The sequence below is a fragment of the Osmerus eperlanus genome, chromosome 8 (assembly GCF_963692335.1).
Source record: "Osmerus eperlanus chromosome 8, fOsmEpe2.1, whole genome shotgun sequence".
Classification (NCBI taxonomy): domain Eukaryota; kingdom Metazoa; phylum Chordata; class Actinopteri; order Osmeriformes; family Osmeridae; genus Osmerus; species Osmerus eperlanus.
Genome location: NC_085025.1, coordinates 5,114,815 through 5,132,510, shown reverse-complemented (window position 1 = coordinate 5,132,510; position 17,696 = coordinate 5,114,815). Strand labels below are relative to the sequence as shown.

Sequence of the window (17,696 nt, the reverse complement as noted above, 5' to 3'; positions counted from 1 at the left end):
TACCGCCCTTCCCTTTTTGGGGGCGATAGACAATGACGTCATGACGTTTTCACCGTGACAACTCAGCTACACACACATGCGCCATGTTTAGCTAGAGAAAACAAAAGGTGCAAATTCCATTGCTGAATGTTCATAATAACAAATTGTATACGCGCAAAGAAAAAGAAAAAAACGAGTATGAGAAAGGAAATTTGGAGTGGCTGACAGTACTTTCTGGAGGTTGCTACAATGCCCTTGTGAGTATTTTAGTCGCCGCACCAACAATTTGTTCGTGGGTGAAGGGGACAGAAGTGGGCCTACCTTGCAAACAGCCAGCTAACCTTAGCAGCTAGCGATTATTTGGAGAGGAAGCGAAATTGTGAATAATTCACCTTTATTTAATCTAGCTAAGCGATTGGAACGAAGTGTTTGCCATTTAACTAAACGGGCTCGGAAGATAGTGTTATTGTTGACTGTCAAATTACTAAATATCAAGGTTAGCTGACAATTTTCTGTCTGACTAGCTAGCTGAAGTTCGCTAACTAACTAACTGGCTAGCTAACTGGCTATTAGGAAAAAGCTACCACCTCTAAATAGCTAATTAGAATGTATGTACTATGTAAATTTCTTGCAAGTAAGGAAAATGGGGTGGCACTATCTAATTCGTAAATGGAATTCAGTCGATCATGATTTAGCCCACACAAGACAGTTGGATGTATTGTTAAAGTAGTTACCTAGCCTGTTCTGTGCAGTGCTACACAAAACATGTTGCCCCTCAGTTTGTTGAGCCACTTGTTTACAGCTGTACACTCTTGGGATGTAAGAAGTACATTTTCCTCTCCCAGTGAGTTGTAGTTTATAAAAGGACCACAGGCTTTTATAATTAACTTTGATGACCATGTTTTTTCAGCTGTGGCCTCTTGTGCTACTGTTGCGGGCCCGTTTGTCGTTACTCATGGCTCAATCGCTGGTACTGTATTAAAGTGCCATACAGTAAAATTGGTAAACTTCTGGGAAGTTTTGAAATATCAATTAAGACGTCCACCTTTTGGTATAAGTACGGAAATAAATAAATACGTGACAAAAAGTGACAACCGTAAATCAAAGAGATGATTGCGTGTACATATAAAACACGAATTCTTTCGTTACAGTCCGACTGCTAACCAGGCACTAGCGGCACAGCAAACCCTTAAGCACTATGGGATCACTTCTCCGATCAGTTTGACTCTGCCCAAGGAGGCTGACCTGGTACAGACACAGAAGCTGACCGAGACCCTGAATCCCTATGGTGTGTTTGAGGAGGAACTGGAGCTACAGCGGAGGTAGGAATATATTTGTTCCTATACACATTTACATATCCTGTAACCACTTTCCTTTATACTACCGTATTTCTATACACTTCCCTATGCGCTACGTCCTGTATTGTCCTCCATGTATGGTGTATGAGGTCGGTCAGATGTAAAGTGCATGCATGCATTTTGTGATGTGAGTGTGGGTCCATCCATGTATGTAGTTCTGGATGATGGTTCAAATGTGTTCTTATTGTGCTTGGTTGGTTACCCGCTCCCTCAGGATCCTTGTGCTGGGGAAGCTCAACACTCTAGTGAAAGAGTGGATCAGGGACATCAGTGAATTAAAGGTGAGATAGTATAGTAGTATTTCACATCCACATTTCCCAAGTCTAAACGACCTCAACAAAGGGCAACGTTATGGAAAGCTTGGTGCTGAAATGTGTGTATTCTTCCCCAGAACTTGCCTGCATCGTTGATTGAAACAGTTGGAGGAAAGATCTTCACGTTTGGCTCCTACAGGTTGGGAGTTCATACTAAAGGTATGTATAGTTTATTATAGATGTTGTCAGTATATGGACTGTATAAAAAGTATTTTGAGAGAGAGGATTTTGTGCTTGTTGACAAGGAAATAATGTCAGTGTTTTTCCTGTTGCCAGGTGCTGACATTGACGCTCTGTGTGTGTCTCCTCGTCATGTGGAGAGAACTGACTTCTTCACCTCCTTCTATGAGAAGCTCAAAGAGCAAGAAGAAGTCAAAGATTTAAGGGTGAGTTGTACTCCTGCGTGTTGCTGCAAGTGTAGTAGGCTAGGGCATCCATTCCTGAGTTTTGCACTTCTGCTAATGAAAAATTTCTCTGCTCTGTTCAAGGCTGTGGAAGAGGCGTTTGTTCCAGTTATAAAATTATCTTTTGATGGCATTGAGGTATTGCATTTTTTCTTTCTTTTGAAAATACATTGATTAAGGCCAGAAGGACAAATCCCAAGTCTCTCCTATGCTTCCACGTGCTAATCAAAATGATTTCTAATAATGTTTGTAGGTGGTTCTTTTCCTCTAAATACAGTTAGGTCCATAAATATTTGGACATTGACACAATTTTCATCATTTTGGCTCTGTATACCACCACAATGGATTTGAAATGAAACAATCAAGATGTGCTTTAAGTGCAGACTTTCAGCTTTAATTTCAGGGTATTTACATCCAAATCAGGTGAACGGTGTAGGAATTACAATACATTTTATATGTGCCCCCCCCCTTTTTAAGGGACCAAAAGTAATTGGACAATTGGCTGCTCAGCTGTTCCATGGCCAGGTGTATGTTATTCCCTCATAAAGGGAGTTTGTTATTTCATTGACAAGGAGCAGATAAAAGGTCTAGAGTTCATTTCAAGTATGGTATTTGTGTTTGGAATCTGTTGCTGTCAACTCTCAATATGAAGTCCAAAGAGCTGTCACCATCAGTGAAGCAAGCCATCGTTAGGCTGAAAAATCAAAACAAACCTATCAGAGAGATAGCAAAAACATTAGGTGTGGCCAAATCAACTGTTTGGTACATTCTTAAAAAGAAAGAACACACTGGTGAGCTCAGCAACACCAAAAGACCCGGAAGACCACGGAAAACAACTGTGGTGGATGACAGAAGAATTCTTTCCCTGGTGAAGAAAAACCCCTTCACAACAGTTGGCCAGATCAAGAACACTCTCCAGGAGGTAGGTGTATCTGTGTCAAAGTCAAAAATTAAGAGAAGACTTCACCAGAGTAAATACAGAGGGTTCACCACAAGATGTAAACCATTGGTGAGTCTCAAAAACAGGAAGACCAGATTAGAGTTTGCCAAAAAACATCTAAAAGAGCCTGTACAGTTCTGGAACAACATCCTATGGACAGATGAGACCAAGATCAACTTGTACCTGAATGATGGGAAGAGAAGAGTATGGAGAAGGGAAGGAACTGCTCATGATCCAAAGCATACCACCTCATCAGTGAAGCATGGTGGAGGTAGTGTTATGGCGTGGGCATGTATGGCTGCCAATGGAACTGGTTCCCTTGTATTTATCGATGATGTGACTGCTGACAAAAGCAGTAGGATGAATTCTGAAGTGTTTCTGGCAATATTATCTGCTCAGATTCAGCCAAATGCTTCAGAACTCATAGGACGGCGCTTCACAGTGCAGATGGACAATGACCCGAAGCATACTGCGAAAGCAACCAAAGAGTTTTTTAAGGCAAAGAAGTGGAATGTTCTGCAATGGCCAAGTCAATCACCTGACCTAAATCCAATTGAGCATGCATTTCACTTGCTAAAGACAAAACTGAAGGGAAAATGCCCCAAGAACAAGCAGGAACTGAAGACAGTTGCAGTAGAGGCCTGGCAGAGCATCACCAGGGACGAAACCCAGCGTCTGGTGATGTCTATGGGTTCCAGACTTCAGGCTGTCATTGACTGCAAAGGATTTGCAACCAAGTATTAAAAGTGACAATTAGATTTATGATTGTTAGTTTGTCCAATTATTTTTGGTCCCTTAAAAAGGGGGGGGCCACATATAAAATGTGTTGTAATTCCTACCCCGTTCACCTGATTTGGATGTAAATACCCTGAAATTAAAGCTGAAAGTCTGCACTTAAAGCACATCTTGATTGTTTCATTTAAAATCCATTGTGGTGGTATACAGAGCCAAAATGATGAAAATTGTGTAAATGTCCAAATATTTATGGACCTAACTGTACATGACAGTTACACTGATGATTTTTTTGTGTTTGTAGATTGACATCCTGTTTGCCCGGTTAGCTTTGCAAACCATCCCGGAGCATTTGGATCTCCGAGATGATGGACTCCTGAAAAACCTGGACATTCGCTGTATCAGGAGTCTCAATGGTAGACTACAGCTTCCTCATCTTACCTATCAGTATCAGAATCAGAAAGGGTTTTATTAGCACAGACAAGGCCTTCTTGCTTTCACATGAATGCTTTCGTTTGGCCCGTACATACCCACGGTCTAACTGTCTGTAGTCCCCCCCACTACACTACACTACACATTACACCTAGTTGAGACCAACTGCTATGCTGTTGGTTTTCTGAGAGTGTTATAGCGTGGTGGTTTTGTGTCTCCTTGTTTTTTAGGTTGCAGAGTTACAGATGAGATCCTCCATCTTGTGCCCAACATCGAGAACTTCAGACTGACACTGAGAACGATCAAGCTATGGGCCAAACGTGAGTTAGATCTGGTTATACCTTTCCTTTTTATCTACCAGGTAAGTTCTCTTAGGTGAATATATCCAGAATGATGGTACTAGGTGTCAAGTTCCACCCACACTCGGGTGTACTGTGAGTATCATTTTGAAATTGGGCATTTATTGTGTGTCTCTACTCCCCCTCCTGTGTGGGTCTGTCAGTCTGTGTGTGGGTGGGTTTATGCCCTGCTAAAGACGATTGTGGTTTTGGAGGGATTATTTCACGCTCATCTTGTTTTTTCACACTATCAGCATAATTATATGTAAACAAGGCCGAATATGCCCTGCTGCGGACCTCAGTGCCTGAACGGGATTAGCCAGGGCAAAAGAAACTGTTTGACGTTGCATTTTCACCAGGCTAGAGAGTGGCCAGTGTTTCTATGTGACTTTGTTTGGCTTGCATTGAATGCCTAGCAACCTCTGTCCAATCAGATTTGTCTCAGGGGGAAAGAAAAGCATCTGGTTTGGTTGTGTTGGTGTTGCATTTGTATTATTGTTGTGATGAGATCCAGTAAGAACGAACTGGTAATGGAGGAATCATTTCGATGCTTGCTTAAAGGATTGATTACAGATGTGAATTAGTACCGTGCCTGGATTATTGGTTCATCACAGCCTAGTGCATGGTGGTGGAATTAATGGTGTCGGTAGGTTACAGTGTGACCTTCCTTCTAGTGTACAGTATGAGACAATATGAAATCCATCCCATCTGTTATGCATATGACTAGTCTGAAGACGGCAGGGCCACCACAAAACAGACATTTTGATAGGCTTTAATGAAGTGATTTGAATTATTAACATAATTGAATATCATTGCCCACTTATCTCAATTTTAGCAAGATTTATTTTTCTTCTTGCAATACACATTTAGAAGACACAGTTTCATTTGTGTTCCTCAGGACACAACATCTACTCTAACATCCTGGGCTTCCTGGGCGGGGTGTCGTGGGCCATGCTGGTGGCCAGGACCTGCCAGCTCTACCCCAACGCTGTGGCCTCCACCCTGGTGCACAAGTTCTTCCTGGTCTTCTCCAAATGGTGGGTTGGTCTAACATTAGACCAAGAACACAGCTTTTCTTTTTGAAATACGATAAGGCAGTGGTTGAATGGTGTTGTTTATTTTTTTTTGTCCCAGTGATTTATTCATGTATGGATTTCTATGTTGCAGGGAGTGGCCCAACCCTGTCCTGCTGAAGCAACCGGAGGACTGCAACCTGAACCTGCCAGTGTGGGACCCCAGGGTAGGCCCAGGGCTTCCATCCTGGGGATGGGTTGACCTATTAGCAGGCCCAAACGTAATACACGGGCATAGAATTCCGATGAAAACCCACAGATTTTCAAATAGAACGCATTTGTCTGAGGCAAAATGTAAATAAACTTCTCAACTCATATTACGTCTCTATTATTAAAACGTTAGCAAAAAATGCTAAGAATTGAAAAGGAAACACTTATCAACCAAAATGACAGCAAGAGACATGGCCAGGGAGTTTCCAGGCCATCTTTATGAGGATGGATCAATACTGTTTTGCAACGTCTGTCAACATTCAATCGACCATATTCTGCGGCAAACTGTTGTGGAATATATTCGGTCGCTCCGACATAAGGAACAGGAAGGCTAGCGGAATGCCGCAGTTTTCTGCACATTTTCAGTCTGAATAACCGCAGAAAATGTGAAAAAAAATCTGTGTATTACGCTTGGGCCTGCCTATTAGCAATCATGTTTACCATGCACAATGTAATTTCCGGGGACGTGGGCAATGTTTCTCCTTGGCTGACTGACGTTGTCGTTTGTTTTTGTTGCAGGTGACTCCAAGTGACCGGTACCACCTCATGCCCATCATCACCCCGGCCTACCCCCAGCAGAACTCCACCTACAACGTGTCAGCTTCCACTCGCGCCGTCATGGTGGACGAGTTCAAGCAGGGTCTGTTCCTCTAGCCTCCCAGGGCTGTCTCTCTGGCTCCTCCTCTCTCCACTCTCCTGCTGGTGGCCTAGCACCCCCCTCCCCTCATTGGTCGGTTCTAGGAACTGATTCGCACAGTGCTCGACCAGGTTGATTCTGTTACGCGCTGTTTGTACATTGTTTTGGATAAAAGCGCCAATGCGAAACAAATACAAAGTAAATGTATTGTGATTCAACCTGAGTTTGGGGGATGTTCTCTTGTGACACTGCCCTCATGCCAGTCAGCAGGACAGTGGATGTGGGAGAGGAGGAGTATTGCAGCCTTGGTTTGAATACACTGTAGGGTGGTTTTCACTGTCACACAAGCTTTACTTCGTTAGTTAACAAAGTGTTCTTTCCTTCTCTCCAGGCCTTGCCATCACAGACGAAATATTGCAGAATAAAGCAGAGTGGTCCAAACTATTTGAAGCACCAAACTTCTTTCAGAGATACAAGTATGTATTAAGCTGCTTATCCTGTCGGACACACATGGTGAGACTCGACTATTTCAATAAAGATTCCTACTTCCAAAACACCCAGAAACACGTCACACACCTTTTCTTAGTATTTATAAAGTTATCTTTCTCCACGTTATGTAATCCTCTTCAATTTGAAGTTTTAAATAAGTACCTCAATATTTCAGATAAGACTAAAGCATTTTTTTTTGCCTTAGAATCGGTTCACAAAGAATCATTACTGCTATGCAATGTTAAGTTTATAGTGCCTGAAAGCCTTTTAACATTGAAAGTACATATAGACTGACTTCCTCGAATGTAAGAACAAATTAGACATTTGATGTTTGTATTTTTCTTGCTAAAGGTAGGTACATCAGTTGTATGATTTTTCTATTAAATATTTAATTCTTCTGGTTTCCACTGTGCCTTATTATATTGTATCCAATTCCAAATAAACTGTTTTAGTTCACAATTTGCACTATGTATTTCTTGTTAGTCCTTTTCAGACTTCGTTATGTATTTGACAGCTGATTAATTAATATTTGTTTGGTGTAGTGTACCATCATCTAAAGGTAACATCAATCAGGCACAAAGAATAATGAATGTATTAAGAATTAGATCGCAATTTAATGTCCCAGATCTTTTTCTTAAATTGCTTAATTTAGAAATGACTTTTTCCTTCATCCACCCAACTTGAGAAATGTTACCTAATAACTAACCAGAATGCATTTGGCCTCACTAAATTTGCTAGAAATCACCAGTAGTTAATTAGTCTTATCGCAGATTGATTTTTAGGTAATTAGTTTATCAATGGTTTGTTGATATTGGCTGTTTGTTGATATTGGCTGAGAGCCGAAATACAGAACAGGAGCACAAAGTGAAGTTTCAGTTTTGGCCCACCCTCTAAGGATCTGAGGTGAAGTTTGAGAGAAGATGTTGCCTTGCTGCCTTAAGCATAACCTGGCTGGCCTCTTCACAATCCCTTCATTCAAGTAGTCGCCTCTTCTGACTGGATGACTGGCAGAGGAGGACAGATTGTACTTGCACTGGATTGTCAGCGTAACCTTGGTGACACACCGTATGTGTTTTTTTTGTTGTTGTTTTTTACACCCTATTGAGCGTACGCCTCTACAAGTGCTTGGTTGTGGATATTTGACCTGGGCTCTCATTTTTTATTTTATTTTTACGTTTATGATTCAGATAACATATCATATTTTAGAATATGATGGCAGATTTTGTTTTGTTTTTGTTTTCTTGTAATGTCTTGTTTTAATAAATCAATCATGTGTTCTGGGCTCAGACCTTTCATTTTCAAAGTGGCCTGAAAATCTAATTTGATCCTTTTCCATGGACATGCCATCCTCTATCCACTCATGGACTCATTAGAGCAGACTAGATTTGAGAGCTTTTTATTACTATTACACTAGAATGAAGAGTTGTATTGCATGGTCTAAGAATGACAAACTATTTCCTGAAGATTTGTATGGTATGTCCATTATCTACTAACTACACAGATTTTCAGAAAGTTTAATCATTTTGAGGTTCCAACATTGTTGTGATGTTTAAAAGCTTCATTAGACCCCCTATGTTGGTTACTTTAGTAAGACTGGGCAAGTACCTCACCTTTTATACGTAATATCCAGTTTATCCATGTCTCAACCTACAGTAATGTTTGTAATTTGTTCTGTGGTTGAATAGTCTTTTCCTCCAATGTAGATCACTGCTTATTGTTATGTTGATTAGTTGTCTATAGATGCTTTTATCAGATGTTTATTTCTGGATACTCAATATGCCATAGTGAATGCAACTTTCGCTTGCTTTTAAATATGACTAGGATAGTTTAGGAGCTAGGTTGGGCCAGGTTTGGTATGGCTTCTAATCCTGTCAGAAACCCCCAAGGTCTCTCAGGTGTGTTGGTTGTCTGGTTTACCCTCTTGATTTTAGGGTGTAATGGCATTGTTCTGTCTCTTATGTCCAAAGGCATTATATTGTGTTGCTAGCAAGCGCACCCACAGAGAAGCAGCACCTTGAGTGGTAAGTCCTGGGAACAGAGACATTACCGCTGTCTGGTTTGAATGAAGTTGGAGGTTGGCTTTCATTTGAACTTATGTGTGATTGAGACTTGTTTTTATTAAGTGTTAGGAATGAGGCTCTTAAAGCAAGGAGGGTGTTGGGACTGGCCGGCGGTGATCCTCTGTTGAGTGTCTTTGGTTTTGTCCTCAGGGTGGGTCTGGTGGAGTCAAAGATCCGGATCTTGGTGGGCAATCTGGAGAAGAACGAGTTCATCACTCTGGCCCATGTCAACCCACAGTCCTTCCCTGGACCCAAGGAAGGAGCAGACAAGTAAGTTGCCCAAACTGACTCCTAAGGTGCAGCTTGGTTACACTGTTTGTAATCCATATACTATCTGCATGCATTATGTTTTATGTCACTTTGGATAAAAGCACCTTCTAAATGAATAAAATGTAAATGGGTGCAAATGCTTAACCAACAGGTTGTCTTGCTTAAGGAGCAGTGAAACGATAAAATAAAGTTGTTGTTTTTTTAATCTATGTACAAACCTTTTTCTTTTACTAGGGAGGAGTTCAGCACCATGTGGGTCATCGGGATCGTCTTTAAGAAAATGGAGGGATCAGAGAACCTGAATGTGGACCTAACATTCGACATCCAGTCCTTCACTGACACGGGTCCGTCCCCTCAGTCCTGTTTATGCCTGAGTTAAACACAACTGACTCAACGCACCACATGGATTCAAGTATTTAGAATCTGATGAAACAGCGCTTTATATTTTTGGGGGGGCATTTCGTTGTTTGTGTTGCAGTGTACAGACAGGCGATTAGCAGCAAGATGTTTGAGCAGGACATGAAGATTTCAGCCATGCACGTGAAAAGGAGACAGCTCCACCAGCTGCTGCCTAACCTGACCATCCAGAAACGTAGAAAGGTCAGTTCGCCTCCGTTTTCTCCTCAATGTTTTACCCGTACAAAGATTGTTCTCATTGTTTGGTGAGGCTTAGAGCTCTCCTCCCTAATTTCTGTCCTCTAAGTCAAGCCTAAGTCGGACCATTCTGAGTTGTTATTGTACGTCGTAACCTCTTCCACCTGGTACCCTGTGTCTTGCCCCCAGCATTCGACAGAGGGGCTCCGTCAGATGAATGACAACAGTCTGGACCTATCGCTGGACAGCGACAACAGCATGTCAGTTCCCTCCCCCACCTCGGTCACTCCGACCAAGGGAGCCCCACTGGGCCCTCCTCCCTACCCAGGGTGAGTCTCCAGCCAGCCTCCCCAGACAGGAGATCCTGGGTGGTCTGCATTAACACACCGTATGGCGTCCCTTCCGTCTCCTTTTACATGGACATCTGATTCTGGGTTTTTACAAAAGACAATACTATTGTGTTGTTGTTTTTTTTTACCATGGCCTGAAGCGTTTATGTCTAAAACAAGGCATTTGGGATGCTTGTGAACCGAGAATGCAAGCTTGGGGAATGATTTGTCCATGTTCAAGTTTCAGGCTTCTTTGCCATTTGTATCAACTACAGGTACATTGTCGTGCAATACATAACTGCTCTTAATCTGATTTTGTCACCTTTAAACCCACCAGTGTTCCAGTCTCAGAGCTCACCAGAGAGGCAGAGGGGACCAGGCCCACCATGACCCGCCAGCGCTCCCTGTCCTCCTCCCTCCCACCCAGCCAGACGCCCCCTCCCACCATGGGCCCCCCAGCCACCAAAAGACCAGGCTCCCCCCTACTGGAGGACACCCCTGCCAAGAAACTCAAAGTGGACGAGGTACAAACATCATTCCAGCTTAGTCTCAAGTGAATCACTCCCTCAGACCAAGTCATACAGTGAAACATCTAAATGCCACGTCCCTTTCAGTTGGGACACGGGTCTCCTTTACAGTTGGGACTCCTTAGTTCTCTGGTTGAATCTGGATCTCACTGTACCTTTTATTCTTCTCTTTAGGAACCAGCCACTGAGATGGAGACCTCCGGAGAGACTGCAGATGTCACGCCCAGCCAGACCCCCTCTCCTCCCCTGGGCCTCCCGGCCGTGATGGGTTCAGGCTCTCCTCAGCCGGAGGATCCTGCAGCAGATAAACTCAGCGTAGACGAGGTATGTCCAGGTGGATAGGAACTCGGGACATCTCCTTTCACTTCAAGTGTTGTTGTTGTTTTAAAAAAATAAAAAGCATCTAGAACATGCAGGGCAGAGGGTCCCTAGGACCAGGGTTGAGACACACTGGGTAGACCATCTTAGGTAATGTGGTTGTGTCTGGGATTTTCTCCTGACAGGGTCTGATCTCAGAGCCTAAACCAGAAGGGGAGAGTGTGGACATCTCTGCTGTCGACCCCGAGGTGAACCGCATGCTCGTTAGGATCAGGTGATAACTGCAAAGTTTTGTGGATAGCTAGAGTCATCTTAGTTATCTCTCGTGGGTGCTTGTTTTGACAGATAACCGAGGAAATGTCTCAAGGCGAAGTTAATATGGAGGCTCAAATGAAGGTATCTGCTTTTTGATTACTTGAGCGAAATCAACCACACCTCAACAGCAAAACATGTGTTCTTTAACCTCACAAAATCTCAATGTCTGTGTAGTTAATATCAATATAATCTCCCTTTGCCCTCCCAGAAAATGGCCGCGGCAGATCTCTCAGACGTCCCCCTGCTCCCCTCCAACCCCATCCCAGTGGTGAAGAACTCCATCAAGCTTCGCCTGAGCAGGTAGAAGCCGACCACCAGACCCAGACCCCCCCCACCCCCCCAGTCCCTGCTCCCGGCCCTCTACCAGTGCACCTCCAGTGGTACGTGTCCCCACAGCCAGGAGATGCCTACTCTGCGGTACAGAGAGACAGACAGACAGACAGACAGACATGGAGCCACAGGAACAGATGTCCTGCTGCTCACTGGTGAGGTTTATCCAACCCGCTGCAGGACACAGTTTCACCCTCTAGGGGGCGATAACGCCCTTCTGCTGGATTCTCTCATGTCGCCACCTCCCATGAGCCCTCTGGAGAAGTGGACGGCAGTCACAAACTCTCTACCTGGGGAAACCTTCCAGGAAGAACAGGGCATCTTCAGCCAACGCTTTGCTTTTCCCAGGTAAACGATGATGCACAAATCTGATGTCACACTCCCATGACACGCGCACGCCTGTGCTTTCTTGTTTTTTTTTTTTTTTTTTTTCTGGGCGCACACATATGCTGTTTCAATTCCTCTCCCTCGCTCTGCCTCTCTTTCTGTCTCTCTCATCGTGTTTGTTTAGAGAAAAGACAACGATGACAAATGTCTATTTGATAATGTGGTGCTTTCTTTGTCAAAAGTGATTGATGGTGTCGCAAGTTGTATCTGTGTTACCTTTTAGGAGGGGGGGGGGGAAGGTAAATAAGTTGCTCCAGGTGTTTGTTACAGTTAAGTGGTGAGTTTCCTGAAACCTGATGTTACCTTCAAATCACTGTTTGTCAGTTGGCCACTATGTGGGCTCACATTATTCTTCCTCATACAAAGGTTTTGTTCATTTCATCCCAGATCATGGACCAGTTGAGAGATAAGTCACAATCACCAAGTACTCAATATTAACAGTACTGTGGCCTTCAGGGTGTGGGGGGGCAAGATTGTTCAGGGTTTGGGGGGCACCAAACACACACGCACACATTCACTGTTCAGAAGTACGAATGGAAGTAGCTCAGGGGTTGAGTATAGAACTGACCAAAAATCCTCTGTCTGTTGGGACAGAGTGGTCTCTGTCTGTGGGGACAGAGTGGTCTCCGTCTGTGGGGACAGAGTGGTCTCTGGACTAGTCGAAGGGAGGACACTTCAAGTCACCAAGACAGCCCTCCACCTTCTCTCTAACGCTCTGATTAATGGTCACTAGGCAGAGGAATGCCATCATGGGAGGATCGATAGTTTGAGTTACTTTATTCATTTCAAATACATGCACTGTACAGTAACTGGTAGTGTCTGTCTTGTGCAACTACAGAAAATTAATACAAATTATACATTTTTGTGTGGACTATAAGGATGGAGTTTTAGCCTTGATGGACGTTTAATTGTAGCATAAAGACAATGCTATGTGAGTCAAAAGAGACAATTACATCACAATTCTCCTTATTTGGCAATTTATTTTAGTTTTTGCTTTGGTAACATTATCATAATTGGAAGAAATAATAAAAATAGTAAGTGGGTTGAAATCTTAGGGTAGGTTAGCAGTACAAAGTCATTTTTTGTTCGACCGATTTCAAAGTTAGAGTTGAACTGAATTTTCACTTTCAATATTTTACGTTGATGTATTAACAACTTGCTTTGCCTCAATTGTTTGTGTAAATCGTGTGGAGTATGTTAACGATGAAGCAGAATAAAAGACCACTGTCATCCTTCGGTGCGTATATCTCCATGTAAAAAAAATCATTTCAACAATGACAAAACGTTTTTCATTTCAACTTTTCATTTCATTTTTTTCTTAGGCTTATTTGTAAGAACAAGGTATTGTACTTTTTCTTAAATAAAGGTCTACGTTGCAAAGAAAACTTTTGTTTTGTTTTTATAAATTGTATGTTCATTGTTATAAAAAGAGATTTCACCTTTCTAAACTATGCCAGAGAGTTAATAGATGTTGGGCTTGTTCAGGAGTTGAGAAAGGAAACTGCTATTTATCAGATTATGAATTCTTATCAAAGCCTTGTGTTCTCTGCCATATGCCAGTTATGAGGATCGGTTGTCAGTGGAGACACCTAGAGATTTCAACCCAGAGCGGCGGCTTATGATGTGGCCTAGTTAAAGGTTGTTTTGGTTGTTTTGCTATCTGCTCCCCAATCCGGTGAAAATTTCCCAAGACGTGGCTTGTATGTTGTTGCTAAGGAACAGCCACAGTAGGTGGTCGTCTTATGAATATCATTATGGATCCTCACTCAGGGAAGACAAGTCACCTTTTTGCCTTCCAGACCATGTTTATCACTCTTTTTCCCTTAAATATGGTAAGAGGGTGTTTACATTCATATCTACTCTGACTTTGACTTGAGGTCCTTTATGTTTGCGGCAAACGGCAGCTTTGCAGACCAAGCTTCCACTCTGTAATCCTCTTTGATAGAGAGGAAGTGGGATCGGTACGTGATATGCAATACAGAGCTCGGGAATTGAACTTGTCTGACTTTGTTGGATTCTATCCCTGGTATCATCTGCACAGTTTTGTACACGTGTTCAAGGTAGATTACAAAAAAAAACCCAAGTTCAATCATAATCCACCCTGTCCTTTTCAACAGCTGCGCCACCCCCGTCATTTATCTTCCTCAACATTAGGCCCTCATCCAGAGGTTTAACTATGGGGGACCCATTCTGGGCCATGGGCCTCTCCCAGTGCTGTGGCCCCTGTTATCCCAGCAGAGGGCTCTCTGTATGGGGCAGAGGCCCAGGGCATGGCCCCCTGTCGTCCTGCTGGGGCTCCATCTGCTGTGGAGCTGTTAGACCCCAGATTGATGGTGAGGCGGTGGGATTGTGACGCTCGTCCCTGTGAGTGACAGGGGGTCTTGTAACACCCACCCCCCCCCCCCCCCCCTGCACCCCTACTGCCTCGACCTACAGTCATAATGGGCATCGTGCCAAAGCTAAGGGGAGCAATGGTCCCGTGCAGGCTGGGAATTGTAGTTTAAGGCTTCTTTTTTTTTAAACTTTTCGGGTTGAGTGGCTTTGTGACAGGCTGTGCAATGTCCCTCACTCACAGTAGCCCTAAAAGGTCTCATGCTTAAGTGTCGTCATGTGGGATTAGGTGAGGTTCACGCTCCAACCAGCAGCCTCGGGTGCTGTCAACACTGACAGGAAGTGCCTGACAGGAAGTGCCTTTGTTTCTCCCCTGATGTGAGGGCTGCTAAACTGTCGGGTCTAACAGCTGAAGTTTCCCCAGTTAACCCAATGCTAACCCTCCACCATGATGCCTGTCAACAACCTCAACACACGTCTGTGGGTCCTAGTTAAAAAGAAATCACCCTCCAATTTCTTCTCTATAGAATGTCTGGGAAAAAAAACTGGTGATAAAAGCAGGAGCCTTCACATGTGAGAGCAGAGACAATGCTGGTGTACCTTCAAAGAGAAAATGCTGTAATGTGAGAGTGGGCCAGGAAATGAAAGCCCTGTCAACATGCCCAGGGAGATCAGAGCGGCTGAGGGGATGTGGTGAGATGCACACTGTTCTTGAGATGACTTGATCTGACCAGTGCTGTTACTTAGACAAGCTAGGCATCATGACCGACAGGTTAGTGGAAATGCTTCGTTGCGAAGAGGAAACAAAGATACTTTGGGCAGAGGTTTTCTATATTTGACTACTTTCATGTTACAAGTCATTGGTGGTCATTTGGGGGGAGGGAAGAGTGCTAGCTGAAACTGTTTTTGACTTCATATATCTTGCAGGCTATGATGTAAACGGTTCACCGCAGGAGTCAGCCTCACTGATCTGCATTGGCTTCCTCTCCTTGTCATTTCCTTTGACTGCGCTGAGACGTAAACACAACTTGTTCCCTATCAGAATCTCCTCAGACTCATCGCTCCCGCTTCAATCATCTCTACCCCACAAAAAGGAGAGGAGATGAGGAGATGTGGAGGAAACCACTTCAGACTATTGAAACGTCCCTGAGATAAAAGAGGCATAAAGGGGCTTAATTGGGGCCCGTTTCTGACACCAGGAGCGTGGCATGGAGGAGCACCTGTGCCAGAAGCTGCTGCCCAGGAAGGCAGGTTGCCAAGGCCACAACCCCGGCCTGTCTGCCTGGCACACAGGCCAGAACCCTGCTGCTGAGGAATTAGAAAGTCATTAAGGAACATAAATAGCAGGATGGTTGGTTCTGAAACCGTATTACTGTAAGACGGGTGGGGGGCCTCGGCAGAATATTATGACGAGAGTAAAAACAAACAAAAAACCTAGAGTTCATAAGTACGTTCAAGAATGTGCACAAAGTTGAAATGCACAAATTGATATTGTTGATTTTGTACAGTAACCTGTCAAACCCCGTGGGCAAGGCTGTTTTTTGTCTTTTCTTCTTCTTATGCCACCATCATACCACCCCCAAACACCTCGTTTTACCTCCCCCATCCCCAGAACCACATCCTCCTCCACCCCCAGTCGTATGCCACCTCACGCCCGCTGGTCACACTCTCCCTTCACGGATGCTCATGGCGCCTAATTAAGGCCTTCATATGCAAATGAGCGTGGCAGTCTCCACAGCTGGCACTCCGGCAGATCCGCCTCTGGAGGTTCGTCATGAGGGCAGCGAGACTCTGGATGTCTTCTGACGAGGCTCTGTCTGGGGGTGGAGGGCTGGGGATGGTGGATGGAGGTTGAAGGCTGCAGTGGAGGATAGAGGGTGGAGGTGGATACTGGAGCTGGGGGATGGAGCTTGAGCAGTAGACTAGAGGCTGGGGCTGAAGGATAGAGGCTGGGGGTTAGAGGCTGAAAGCTGGAAGCATCTAGGCACATCAAGCATGATCAGTTTACAGCCTGATCTGTGTCAGAGTCATCCTCTTCTTCCACTCTGCCCAACATGGCCTCTCGCCCGCGTGGGTCAAGGCCTCGCCCTAAAGAGATTCCACTGATGCCATGGATATAACTCACACTTAAGTTTGTGAAGCCTGTGTGCTTCTTGAGTTACCCAGGGTTTGCTGTGAGTCATTGACACACCACTGACTCTGATTGCACAGTCAATTACCCAGCTATCTTTCATGGGGCAGGAGGGGAACACAGGGAACAAGTTCATCCATGCAGGGAGCAGAACCTCAGCAGAGGTGAAACTAACACGCAGCCGGGAGAGACAAGAGGATATTGGGTTCGATTTTTTTCCCTCCATGTGGATAATAAAGGTTAATAACAGTCCTTTCCTGTGTCATATTTGACATGACCAGTCATCGCAGTAATTACAATCATTACACTCCAAAGGATGTCTAGTTATCCCTCTTAAACACAGGCCTCACAAAGAAAATCAATTATTCAATCAGAGCTCTCCTATTCAGCCCTGCCTGAGTTCACTTAATTTTGGGCCTGGGTGAATCTGCCGCAAATAAGCCCCGCGACCGGAGAAGAAAAGACGGAACAGGCCCCTAATTTGTACCCTTTCAAACGGTCAATCACTTTTCAAAGGAATGCAAGCTTATGCTGACAATCAGTCGACGTGAATGCGCACGGATTTCATCTGCTGCTTTACATAAGTTATCTGGTGATAAGGAAGGGGTAGGGGAAGAGCGTGCCCTCTCTCTCTCTCCCCCCACCCCCCCCTCTCTCTCTTCCTCCCCTCTCACCTCATCGCTCACACTTCGTGCGTTGTGTCTCACCCGTGCCCACTTCGATTGGCAGGATGTAATTTAAAAGCATGGGCACAAAGAGCGAATGCCAAGCAGCCCATAATGGAGGCTGGATGTGCTCTGATTTGAATGGGCCGTGGTGCTCAGGGCCCTGGGCCTGTAATTAAGATCGGAGGGACAAAGGAGAGGAGACAGTCTCACAATGCCTGGAAGACCTGGAGATGGCTAGGGGAGAGCAAATATCAGCCCCTGGTACCCAAAATGGAATGGGAGATTTGTATGGACACTTGAGTGGTAGAATAAAGAAGGTATAAAGGGTTTTAGTTGGAAGACTTGGAGGCTACTTGAAGCCCATCGGAGGAAATACTTCATTGATGGTTTCCAAGGCTTCAAGAGATAAGTTGACATATCAGAGGGTGATCTGATGATTGTGTGTCTGTGTTATGATGGTGGTGATGATAAAGAACAGGATGGTGATTCAGGGATTCCTCGTGCTTTGGTCTGGTTCTCTGGGTAAAATA

General features: G+C 44.3%; 1 protein-coding gene across 1 annotated transcript; it reads left to right on the top strand.

Moving 5' to 3' along the window:
* The first annotated feature begins 57 nt into the window (after nucleotides 1-57).
* papola (poly(A) polymerase alpha) lies at nucleotides 58-13,415 on the top strand. Its single transcript, XM_062467070.1, has 22 exons — nucleotides 58-236; nucleotides 1,131-1,301; nucleotides 1,552-1,618; nucleotides 1,729-1,810; nucleotides 1,928-2,037; nucleotides 2,140-2,193; nucleotides 4,032-4,143; nucleotides 4,390-4,479; nucleotides 5,396-5,534; nucleotides 5,665-5,737; nucleotides 6,300-6,420; nucleotides 6,809-6,893; nucleotides 8,874-8,927; nucleotides 9,117-9,236; nucleotides 9,471-9,580; nucleotides 9,715-9,836; nucleotides 10,020-10,159; nucleotides 10,497-10,683; nucleotides 10,861-11,010; nucleotides 11,190-11,252; nucleotides 11,350-11,400; nucleotides 11,528-13,415. The coding sequence occupies exons 1-22, from the start codon at nucleotides 229-231 to the stop codon at nucleotides 11,621-11,623; spliced, it is 2,205 nt and encodes a 734-aa protein (XP_062323054.1). The 5' UTR covers nucleotides 58-228; the 3' UTR covers nucleotides 11,624-13,415.
* Nucleotides 13,416-17,696: the final 4,281 nt, after the last annotated feature.